Source organism: Indicator indicator, chromosome 16 (genome assembly GCF_027791375.1).
Source record: "Indicator indicator isolate 239-I01 chromosome 16, UM_Iind_1.1, whole genome shotgun sequence".
Classification (NCBI taxonomy): Eukaryota; Metazoa; Chordata; class Aves; order Piciformes; family Indicatoridae; genus Indicator; species Indicator indicator.
The window spans coordinates 2921202-2932899 of NC_072025.1; the positions used below are offsets into that span (position 1 = coordinate 2921202).

Below are 11698 nucleotides of genomic sequence, written 5' to 3' on the forward strand. Positions count from 1 at the left end.
AAGTGCTCCTCACTGCCTGCCCTGCCTGGGGAGTGGGGTACATGGGCACCTTCTCAGTGACATCCTCTGTGCTGTGGGAGCCACAGTCCTGCCATCACCTCCTGTCCTTGCTCCAGGCCCTGACAAACTTTGTCCCTTCACTTCTCCTGTGACCCTGCCAGGTCCTGGCTCCCTCTGCCAAGCCCTGCACCTGTCTGCCAGCTCCTGCCCCCTGCCTCAACCCTTGTGCCCCCTACTTGTCCTGTTATCCTCTTGCCAGCTCCTGTCCCTCTCTGCCAGCTGCTTCCCCATCCTCCACAACCCCTGTCCCCCTCATTTGTCCTGTTCCCTTCTGCCAACTCCTATATACTTCTGCCAGCTCCTGTCCCATTGTAGCAGCTCTTGTCCCTTCCACTTGTCCTGTCCCTCCCTGCCAGCTCCTGTTCCACTCTGTGGCACTCCTGTGCCACCCAACCCTTGTCCCCCTCCACTTGTCCCCTGTGCCAGGTCCTTTCCCACTGAGCCAGCTCCTGTCCCACCCAATGCTTGTCCCCTCCACTTGTCCTGTCCCTCCTGATAGCTTCTTTCCCCCCCAACCCAACCCTTATCCCCCTCCACTTGCCCAGTCCCCTTCTGCCAACTCCTGTCCCCCTCTGCCACCTCCTGCCCCTCCCAACTCTTGTCCCCTCCACTTGTCCTGTCTCCTCTGCCAGGTCCTGTCCCACGCTGCCATCTCCTGTGTCCCCCCGACTTCTTGTCTCTCACACTTGTCTTTTCTTGTCATCTCCTGTCCCCCCGTGCCAGGTCACGCACACTCCCTCAATCCTTGTCCTGTGCCCTTGTGCCAGCTCCTGTCCCTCCCTGCCATCTCCTGTCCCCCCACCTAATCCTTGTCCCCTCCACTTCTGTCCCACTCTACCAGTTCCTGTCTCCCCACAACCCAACCCTTTTCCCTGTCCACTTGTCCCGTCGCCCTCTACCAGCTCTTGTCCCATCCAACCCTTGTCCCCTCCCCTTCTTCGGTCCCCCCCCTGCCATTTTCCGAGCCCTTTTGCCAGTTCCTGTCCCTCTCCTAACCCCTGTCCCCCTCACCTCCTGTCCCCTACCAGAGCGCCTGCCTCAGCCCCACTCCGCTCCGCCCCTTTCCGCAGCCCCCGCCCCTGTCTCCATTGGCTCCGCCCCTGAGTTCTCATTGACTCCGCCCCTGCGCATCCATTGGCTTCGCCGCTGCGTCGTCATTGACTCCGTACCTGCGTTCTCATTGGCTCCGCTGGTGCTCCTCCCCTCGCCCCGCCCATTTAAGCACCTCCCGCTGTCGTGGCGGTTCGCGGTTCCGGTTCCTCTCTTCCTGCTCCGTTCCGGTCCTGCTCCCTCCTCTCCGCGCTGCCACCTCCCCCGTTCCCGCCTTCTCTCGGGGTGGTGCCCGGGCCTGGAGCTGGGGGTGCTGGGTCGCTGCGGGGTTGGCCGAGCGGAAGGAAGGAAGAAAGAGACCAGGAACAGGAAGGGGCCGGGCTGCGGCTTGGGCAAGGAGCGGGCTTGGGCAGGGGGCTGCGGCGGTGAGGTCGTGTCCTGCACGGGCCTGGCCTCTGCCCGGCGGGGCTGAACCTGCAGTTCGGGGACAGTCCCTGACTCAGCTCCGTGAAAGGTAAGAGATGCTCCAGCTCATGGGACCCTGTGGTGCTAATGGATGCTCTGCCTTGTTGCAGCTCCAGCTTCTCCTGCCCCGGCCGATGGACACCACACGGCCGCCTCCGTTTTCCATCCCAGCTCCTGACGCTCCAAGTTAGAGATGCTGTGCTCACCTCCGGCGAGGGTCCCGTAGCCCTGATCCTTTACAGTGTCTCTCTCCAACCCATTCTCACCCCACTCCCCGCAACCCCAGACCCCCACCAAGAAGCGTTTGATGACTGGGAACGGCCATAGGGCTTCTGGGTTCCCTATCCCAAAAGACAGCACCGGGGGCTGGTGCTGAGCCCCAAACCAGCCCCGAGACCCTACCCTGTTCTCAGACCCAGCACTGAGGTTGGTGAGGAGCGGCTGGGCCAGGTTTGCTCAGCCCCAAACGCAGCTCTGGGTTGGAGCTGCTGAACTCCACAGCTGGGCCAGGCTTGGCCTCAGAGCCGAGACACCCAGCGCTGCATGTCCCCCTGGGGGGCTGGGAAGCTCCCCAAGGCAGTCTGTGGAGGGTACAAGTGAGGTGCACCCAGGCCCTGGAGTGCAGAGCGCTTGGAACTGGGGAGGGAGCAGCCGCCGCCTGCTCCGGGACGCATCTGCGACTTTCGGGTTGGGTGTTTTGGATGAACAACACGCGTAGAGTAATGCAATTAAACTTAAGTGCCGTCATTATTTTCATTGTATTATTTATTCACACACCCCCGCCATCACCGCAGCCCCCTGGGAGCCGGGACCCGCTCCGGCAGCGCAGCCGCAGCGCCCGAGGGACGTCCTGGCCCCGCTCCGACTCCCGCACCCCGGGTGCCGCCTGCTGCTTCTCGCAGCCCCTGCGACCTCCAGCCCCTGCTCGGTGCTGTGCTAATCCCCGGGACCCCGCCAGGCTTCGGGGGCCTGAGTGCTCCCGGGCTGGTGTGGGGCTGAGCCTCAGCCCTGCCTATTGGAATGCGGATCCAGAGACCAAGCAACCATTCTCAGCTCCTAAATGCCCCGCGGGGGAACAGTGAGTGATTTATGTCCTTGCCGACGGCCCCGATGCTGCTGGGAGAACCAGGAGCAGCTTTCCTTGGAGGCAGTGGGGAGATGTGGGGCTGAAATAGAGATTGCAGGGCAGCAGCTGGAGTAGAGCTGTGACAGAGCTGAAGAGGAGGTAAAGGTGGCGGGGCTGGAGGAGGAATAAGGAATGTGGGGCTGGAGCTGCAACAAAGATCTGAAGTGTGGCTGATGGGCAGGGAATGGGATGGAGCTGAATTGCAGGCTCCAGCCAGAAGCAAAACACTGCTTCCCTGGAGGGGAAATAAAAGCCAAAGGCTGAGGCTGAAGTAAAGAAGTGGAATCACTGAGGCTGGAGAAGACCTTTGTTGAGTCCAACTGTTAAGAAACAAAGACCCTGGGGCTGAAATGCTGACTGTGGGACAGGGGCTAGGGCTGAAACGAACATGTTGGGCGGATGGAGGGATGGGATTTGGCCCTCTCCAGGTGTCCCTTGTTCCCTTGTAGAGGGAACTCCCACACACCCCCATCCCACAGCAGTTAGGGTCCCTCATTAGCTGAGCTGGAGCTTCCAGCCCCCTTGCTCTCCCCTACAAAGAGCAGTGGGTAGAGGTTAGGGGACACAACTGGGGTTCCTCTGCATGAGGAGTGTGTCACCCATGCAGAGCAACCCTAGAACTGAGCTCCAGGGAGCACTGAAGCTCAGGTGGAGGTTCTGGGGATCTCCCCCAGCAGCTAAGAACTCTGACACCCCTATGCCCAAGTCACAGGCTCACAGGATGTTAGGGGTTGGAAGGGACCTCTGAAGATCTTCAGTCCAACGCCCCTGCCAGAGCAGGACCATAGAATCCAGCACAGGTCACACAGGAACACATCCAGACAGGGCTGGAAAGTTTCCAGAGAAGGAGACTCCACAACCTCTCTGGGCAGCCTGTTCCAGTGCTCTGGGACCCTCCCAGTGAAGAAGTTCCTCCTCAGGTTGAGGTGGAACCTCCTGTGCTGGAGTTTATATCCATTGCCCCTAGTCCTATCCCAGGGTGCAACTGAGCACAGCCTGTCCCCTCCTTCTTGTCCCCCAGCCCTCAGATTATTTATAGACATTGATCAGATCCCCTCTCAGTCTTCTCCAGACTAAACAGCCCCAGAGGTCTTAGCCTCTCCTCATAGGGTAGTGCTCCAGTCCCATCATAGAATTGTCAGGGATAGAAGGGACCTCAAGGCTCAGCCAGTTCCAACCCCCCTGCCACGGGCAGGGACACCTCACACTACAGCAGGTTGCTCACAGCCACATCCAGCCTGGCCTTAAAGGCTTCCAGGAATGAGGCTTCCACCACCACCTCCCTGGGCAACCTCTTCCAGTCTCTCACCACCCTCAGGGGGAAGAATTTCTTCCTAACATCCAATCTGAATCTCCCCACTTCTAGTTTTGTTCCATTCCCCCCAGTCCTATCACTCCCTGACACCCTCAGAAGTCCCTCCCCAGCTTTCTTGGAGCCCCCTTCAGATCCTGGAAGGTCACAAGAAGGTCTCCTGAGAGCCTTCTCTTCTCCAGACTGCACAACCCCAACTCTCTCCATCTGTCTCCATAGCAGAGTAACTCCAGCCCTCTACCCATCCTGGTGGCCCTTCTCTGGACCCCTTCCATCACCCTTGTAGCCCTCCCTTGGACTCTCTCGAGCATGCTGGGGACAATGCCCTCTCCCTGCAGGGGCCCCAGCCCTGTCCCCAAGCTGCAGAGGGAGCAGACAGAGGGAGGCAGTTTGTCTTTCTTCAGCTTTATTTGGCTCTCACCCCAGGCTCAGGCCGAGGCCGGGCTGCACCTCCTGCACCCCACGCCGACAGCCAGCCCCACGCCGGCCAGCCCCATGCTGGCTGCCAGGCAGATCAGCCCTGTCAACAGGCTGGAGGTGGCTGTCACCCCACCTGCAAAACCAAGGCAGGCTGTTAGCAGTGGTCACACCCAGGCCATGCCAGGGGACACAGCCGGTGAGGACTCACCTTGACCTCCCTCCTCCTCCTGCTCTCCCGTGGTGCTCAGGTCCCTGGAGAGGAGCACAGGGCCGATGACCACATCAGCTTCAGCCTCTTTCCCTGGGGAGAAAGGAGTGATGAAGGTGGGTTCATCCCACCCCCCCCAAGAGGTGTCCCTTCTGTCCCTACAGGGACCATACCGGTGGCATCGTGGCGGCGGAAGCGGCGGCTGGGCCACTGCTCCAGGGGGTTGAGTCTCCTGGAGAAGGCAGAGGCCTCGCAGTTGCCCATCTCACAGCAGCTGCAGATGTCCCTGGTGCCTTCCACTGGTGCCCAGCTAGAGCAGGGTGGGAGAAGTGTCACCAGAGCCCACCCCGAGGCATTCATTCCCCTCCCCCCCAGTCTGGGTCTGTGATGCTTCCCCGAGGCTGTGGGGTGCTGGTGGGGACCTAGCCAGGTGTGCCCCATCCTGGTCCAAGGGCTACTCACGTGTTCCTGGCCTTGTTGAAGGAGCAAGCCTTGTTCAGGGGGTCTGGGGCTTGGTCTGCTGGGGTCACCTTCAGGTGGCAGGTGATGTAGATCTACAGAATCACAGAATTTCAGGAGCTGGAAGGGACCTTGAAAGCTCATCCAGTCCAACCCCCCCACCCCTGCCAGACCAGGATCATCTACACCAGGTCACACAGGAACACATCCAAGCGGGTCTTGAATATCTCCAGAGAGAGAGACTCCACAGGCCCCCTGGGCAGCCTGTTCCAGGGCTCTGTCACCCTCACAGGGAAAAGATTCTTCCTCATGTTTCCATGGAACTTCCTCTGCCTCAACTTCCCCCATTGTCCCTTGTGCTGTCATTGGGCAGCACCCAGCAGAACCTGGCTCCAGCCTCTGGGCACTCACCCTGCACATCTTTAGCACCAGCAATGAGGTCACCTCTCAGTCTCCTCTCCAAGCTACAGAGCCCTCAGCTCCCTTGGGCTCTCCTCCTAAGGGAGATGTTCCACTCCCTTCATCATCTTTGTTGCTCTATGCTGGACTCTTTCAAGCAGTTCCCTGAGGTCATTCTTGCACTGAGGGACCCAGAACTGGACACAATATTCCAGATGTGGCCTCACCAGGGCAGAGTAGAGGGGGAGGAGAACCTCTCTCGACCCCTTCTAATCCACCCCAGGATGCCATTGGCCTTCTCGGCCACAAAAGCATATTGCTGGCTCATGGTCACCCTTCCATCCACCAGGACCCCTTAGGTCCCTTTCACCTTCACTGCTCTCCAGCAGGTCAGTCCCCAACCAATACTGGTGCATGGAGCTGTTCCTTCCCAGGTGCAAGACTCTCTCCACTTGCTCTTGTTGAACCTCGTCAAATTTCTCCCTTCCCAGCTCTCCAGCCTGTCCAGGTCTGACTGAATGGCAGCACAACCTTCTGGTGTGTCAGCCACTCCGCCCAGCTCGGTGTCCTCAGCCAACTTGCTGACAGTGCCCTCATCAGGTCATCGGTGAATATATTGAACAGCTCTGCTCCCAGTACTGACCCCTGAGGGACTCCGCTAGATACAGACCTCCAACTAGACTCCATCCCATTGCCCACAACTCTTCGACTTCTTCCCTTCAACCAGTTCCCAATCCACCTCACTCCCTGCTCATCCAGCCCACACTGCCTCAAGCTTAATTGCAAGGCTGCTGGGGGAGACGGTGTCAAAAGCCTTACTGAAATCAAGATGCAGGGAGGGTAAGGCAGAGAGGTAGGGACCCAGTGGCAGTGGGGGGCAGTGGTTTGGGTTGGGAGCTGCTGAGGGGACACAGGCACGCAGTCTTACCAGGTTCCTGGCGTCCCCTGCAAACCTGAAGACATCGATCTGGAAGCGCAGCATGTCCTCCCGGGGCCGGGGGGTGATGAAGGCAGAGCTGGTGTCGTCTGACCTCCCATCAACCAGGCACCTGGGATGGGATGGGGACAGGTGTCAGCATCCTGGGGTGTACGTGTGTGTGTCCCCGCCCCCCTACCGGCACCACCGCCGGCAGTTGCCCAGGGTCTCACCCGTTGAAGTCGATGATGGAGTAGTGGGGTGAGGACTCTGTGCCAGGGCTCAGGGCGGCCACGCAGCTGTCCACGAACAGCCTCAGTGGCACGTGGTTCTCCGTGGCCACCTCTGCTTGGATGTTGAGGACATCGCCCAGCTGGAAGCCCGTGAAAGGTCTCTCCGAGCTCCAGTCCTCTGCGAGGAAGCGACACAGGAGGAGATGACTCCTCCTCCAGCTGTCCCCGAGCTCCTCGCACAACCAGAGGGGGGACAAGAGAAACCAACCCCCCCACACACACAGGAGCACCGGTGCTTGCCGTGAGGTGGGTTGGCTTCTCCAGTGGGGAAAAAGGGTGGCTGAACGTCAAGGCTGGCTTCCACCTACCGTTCATGAGGCGCAGAGTGAACACCAGCCTCTCCTCTGCGGACAGCGCGGAGCTGAAGGGAGCCCAGGTGGGCTGGATGGCGTTGCTGCTGACGTTCTCCCTCCTGGACGAAGAGCACCAAGCGTCAGGGAGACGGTCCCACACTGGCCCCTGGCGACCAGGCTGGGATCCCGAGGAGGGGGAGGCTTTACCTGGGGTAGTGGCACTCGATGGGGATGACGGCAGGGTTGCTGCGGATGATGACAGGGTTGCTGGCGGGGCTGGGCTCGTAGTTGAGGAGCGTGCGGTAGATGAGGGAATCCGGCGTGATCTAGGCAGGAAAAGCAGGGGGGAGAGGGGGAGAAGCTGGTGAGGAGACCACCCCCCTACCACACCGCCACAACTGGGAAACGCTGGGGATATCCAAGGAAAGGCAGAGAAAAAGCTGGGGGGAAAGGGGGTGGAGAAGGAGCTTTGCTCTGTTAGCAGCAAGTTAAACATCTCTGTGGTGTCTCTGCCCACGGCAGGGAAGTCGGGGTGAGATGATCTCTAAGATCATCCTAAGATGATATCTAAGGTCCTAAGATCATCCTAAGATTCACAGGATCGGATGTCAGGGGTTGGAAGGGACCTCCAAGGATCATCAGCTCCAACCCCACCCCCGCCAGGGCTAGAATCCAGCACAGGTCACACAGGAAAGCGGCCAGATGGGGCTTGAAACGCAGCCCGTGGGACTTTCCATGAAACCATGAGGAAAAGAGGGCTGAAGTAGGAGCTTTGCACCACTGGCGTGCCTCTGGCTGGAAGGACGAAGCAGCTTTGTGGGGTTGGTGGCGGGGGGGGGAAATGCTCTAGTCTGGGGGAAACATCCACTCCCCTTCTCCTTAGGGCTGTTCCTCAGTGGTGTTCTGCATCCGAGCATCACGGGGGGCGGACGGAGGGGGATGCTCCACGCCTAGTCCTTCTCCTCCAGCCCGGAGCTCTAGGTGGGCTGCGGGGGGGATAGGGGAGAGGGAGGGGAAGGGGTAAGGTCTTACCTGCACGACGCTGCCACACTCGTGGAGGCCAGCGGCGAAGGTGACAGTGTTGTGGGCAGGGTTGAGCGAGGAATGCTGGCAAGCCGCCGGTCCCAGCGTCAGCTCGGCGGCGTTCACCAGCCGCCCGGTGCCGAAGAGGTCCCTGTGCACCGTCACCACCAGCTGAGCCTCCTGGCAGTGCACCACCACCGGGTGGTGGCTGGGGGCGGCTCGAGAGTGAGGGTCCTCCGTCCATGAAGCCCAAGGCTGGGGGTCCGCCCGGGCACCTCCTCGCCTGGCTGCGTCGTGCCAGGAGTTATCCCAGGGTGGGTAGGCAGCCACCTCGCTTGCTGCCCAGCAGAGAAGAGCGAGAACCAAGCCGCCTTGAGCTGCCATCCTGTTTTCTCCTAGGAAAAGCCCAGCACAGAGAGCCAGAGGAGCAGCTACAGCCTTTATATCTCCCCTCTCAGGAACGGGAGCCGCCCGCCTCCCGGGCTCCCCTTTTGGGGGGAACCAACGGCACCCAAAGGTCAGCCCTTGTGTGTGAGGGGAGGCACGAGCCGGTCATTTCCGGGGTGCTGGGCCACCCCCCCCTCCCCACCCGGACTGCCCAAGGCAAGGGGAAAAACGTCCAAACATCCTCATCAGCCTCTGGGGGGGGAGTTGTTTATGAAAGTCAGCAGAAGCAGGAGCCGGGGAGACTGGTACAGAGTGACTTGTTTAGGTTAGGAGGTGATAAGGGGCTGCCCAAGGCTGCTAGGGAGGTGAGGAGAGCAGCATGCAGGATCCCCAAATCCGGGTGCTTTCCAGCCCTTCTAAGGGTTCCATCCCTGCCCGTTGCCATGCCCCCCCCACTTGGGACTTTGGTTTTCCACACAGATGCTGAGGTGTTGGAGGGGGAAGGAGGCTGGGAGCCAAGATGCCTACAGCTCCACTCCAAACAGGGGCTTTGCACAGCCCTCCAGCAGGGCCAGGACCAGGGTGTGGGGTCAGGAAGGAGCTGATGGAGAGCTCTCAGCACTACTGTGAGCTCAACTGTTCTCAGCCAGGGCCAAACCACCCCCATCTCAGCCTCAGCAGCAAGGTCAGGAGCTGCAACCTTCCTTGTTTATCTCTGCTGCCCTTCCCCAGCTCCTTGGGTTGTGATTTTTTTGTTGCCTTCAAGGAAATGAGCTGAGAGTAGACAAAGCCAGAGCTGAGGTCCTCAACCCATCAGTCCCTTCCCCACACTACAGCACCCCAGTTTGTTCCTCACTTCACTACTGCCCAGCTCCTGCCAGCTGGGGAAGAAGGAGAGCTGCTTCAAAAGAAACCTTCTGTGGTTTGAAGCCTCATGCTGGAGGTTCTGCACCTTCTTTGGAGCATCTTTAACTCCTTTCCCCACCCCCCTCTCCGCCAGGGCTCTACAAGCATCCTGTTGGGCTCCATCCCCCAGGGATGTTGTTTCATCCCCCACATCCCTCTTCCAGCTTTCAGGAGAGCCCCACAAAGCCTTAGGGACAGCAGAAATCCTTTCAGCTGGAGCAGCTGAACCTTTTCTGTGACAATTAAAAGCAGCAGAAAGTTTTGGGCAGGGGGCAGACATCAGCCAGCCACCCCCTAGCTGAAATCCCCTACTGTGGTTGGAGTTGTGCCTGATTCAACATCCTCTGCTTTTTTTTCCTCCTCCAGGAGCTGTGGAGCCACATCCCTGCTGCTGTCAGCAGGGTCCAGAACTTCTCCTTAGTGTTTGGAATACCTTGAGACTTGCGTAGGAATGCCAGGGATGGCAGCAGGCTGAGCCCTGTGGTCAGGGTGATAAGGGCAGTAGGCAATGCTGAAGCAAGAAGATAAGCAGCTAGAAGAGCATCACCACTTGGCCAGGTCCTTGGCTGCAAGGACCATGGGAGATGCCTGGTCTCACCCCATCACAGCCCAGAGAGCCACAGGGCTTCAGTTTGGGGCCCAGGGCTTGAGAGCAGCAGGAGGATAAATCCCTCTGATAGTCTTTACACTGCTCAGATTAGCAGAGGTGAAGCCCAAGGACCTGTCTCTCCCCTAGAAAGGCCACATCTGGAGCACTGTGCCCAGTTTAAGAGGGACAGGGAACTATTGGAGAGAGTCCAATAGAGGCTACAAAGCAGCTGAGGGGCCTGAAGCATCTCTGTGAGGAAGGAAGGCTGAGAGCCCTGGGGCTGGTGAGCCTGCAGGAGAGCAGCCCCAGAGGGGATCTGATCAGAGCTAAAGGCTGGGGGAAGCAAGAGGATGGGGCCAGATGTGGGACATGGACATCAAACAAGGGACAATGGAGACAAACTGGAAACCAGGAGCTTCCACCTCAACACAAGGAGGGGAAAAAAAAAAAAAAAAACAAAAAACTGCTGTAAGAGTGCTGGAGCCTTGGAACAGGTCTCCTTCTCTGGAGACCTAAAAGAACCTCCCTGGATGTGCTCCTGGGTGACCTGCCCCAGGTGCTCCTGCTTTGGCAGGGGGAAGTGGGGCTAAACTTGATATCCAGGGGTCCCTTCCAACCCTTAACCATTCTGTGAGCCCCTGCAACATGCCCAGACTCAGGGCAGATGGGAGGTTTCTCTAAAAGAGAAGAAAAGAAGATTTCTGCTCCTAGGTTAGCCCTTACCAGCACCAGCTGGCTCATCTCTAGCCCAACACTACACTGGCCCTGTGCCAGCACAACTGGGAATAAATAAAAGAGCTCATACTGGAGGCAGCAATGACCAGAAAGGCCCAGGGGAAAAAAAATAGCTCAGTGGATTTCCCCACCCTTGTAGAGAAAAAAAAAAACTTTTTTTTTTTTTTTTTGCCCCTTTGAACAAAGTTTTAAGTCAAAAAAGAAACCTCTCTCAGTTGACAAGGTCCACACTGCCACTGAGCCTCAGCAGAGGCAGGAAGGGGCAAGAGCTGCTGTGGAAAGCCAGAGAGCCTTTCTCCATCCCCAACCTCCTTGCAGCCCAAGTCTGAGTGAGAGTTGTCTTCCCCTGCCTTGTGTCAGCTGAGTTTTGGTGAGGGCAGCTGTGCCAAGTGGCACTGAGAAAGGTTTTCATTTGAAAGGCTTCTCTGCGTGTCTCAGTTCCTGCTCCAAATCACAGAAACATTCAGGTTGGAAAAGAGCCTCAGGATCCCCAAGTCCTGATCACCCCTGAACCATAGCCCCAAGCACCACGTCCAAACCACCTTCAAACACCTCCAGGCTTGGGGACTCCACCACCTCCCTGGGCAGCACATTCCAATGCCTTGCTGTGAACAAGCTCTTCCTACTGTCCAGTCTAAATGTGCCCTGGGGCAGCTCAAGGCCATCCCCTCTTGTTCTATCACTAATTCCCTGTGAGAAGAGACCAGCACCAACCTCTCCACAACCTCCTTTCAGGGAGTTGTAGACAGCCATGAGTTCTCCCCTCAGCCTCCTCTTCTTCACACTAACCATCCCCAGCTCCTTCAGTTGCTCTTCATCAGATTTATTCTTCAGGCCCTCCACAGCTTCCTTGCCCTCCTCTGCCCTGGCTCCAGCACCTCCACATCTCTCTTGCATTGGTTTGGCCTCCCCAGAGCTGAGTCTCTCTGCTCCTGCTGGACACAGCATTGCTGATCCCAGCCAGAATGCATGGCCAGGACCCAGAAAAGCTGGAGACAAGCAAGAAGCAATCAGTCAGGTGGAGATTTAACAGGTCAGCAGCCACAACTTGTGTTCT

General features: G+C 58.5%; 1 protein-coding gene across 1 annotated transcript; it reads right to left on the reverse strand.

Annotated features, from left to right (window-relative positions):
• Positions 1–1098: 1098 nt before the first annotated feature.
• LOC128972253 (zona pellucida sperm-binding protein 3-like) lies at positions 1099–8408 on the reverse strand. Its single transcript, XM_054388122.1, has 12 exons — positions 8034–8408; positions 7209–7327; positions 7017–7120; positions 6649–6826; positions 6428–6548; positions 5104–5195; positions 4815–4951; positions 4642–4734; positions 4448–4566; positions 2365–2587; positions 1782–1886; positions 1099–1613 (listed from the first exon to the last, which is right to left on the reverse strand). Exons 1-12 carry the CDS (start codon positions 8406–8408, stop codon positions 1099–1101), a joined length of 2181 nt encoding a protein of 726 aa, XP_054244097.1.
• Between the last annotated feature and the right edge of the window lie 3290 nt (positions 8409–11698).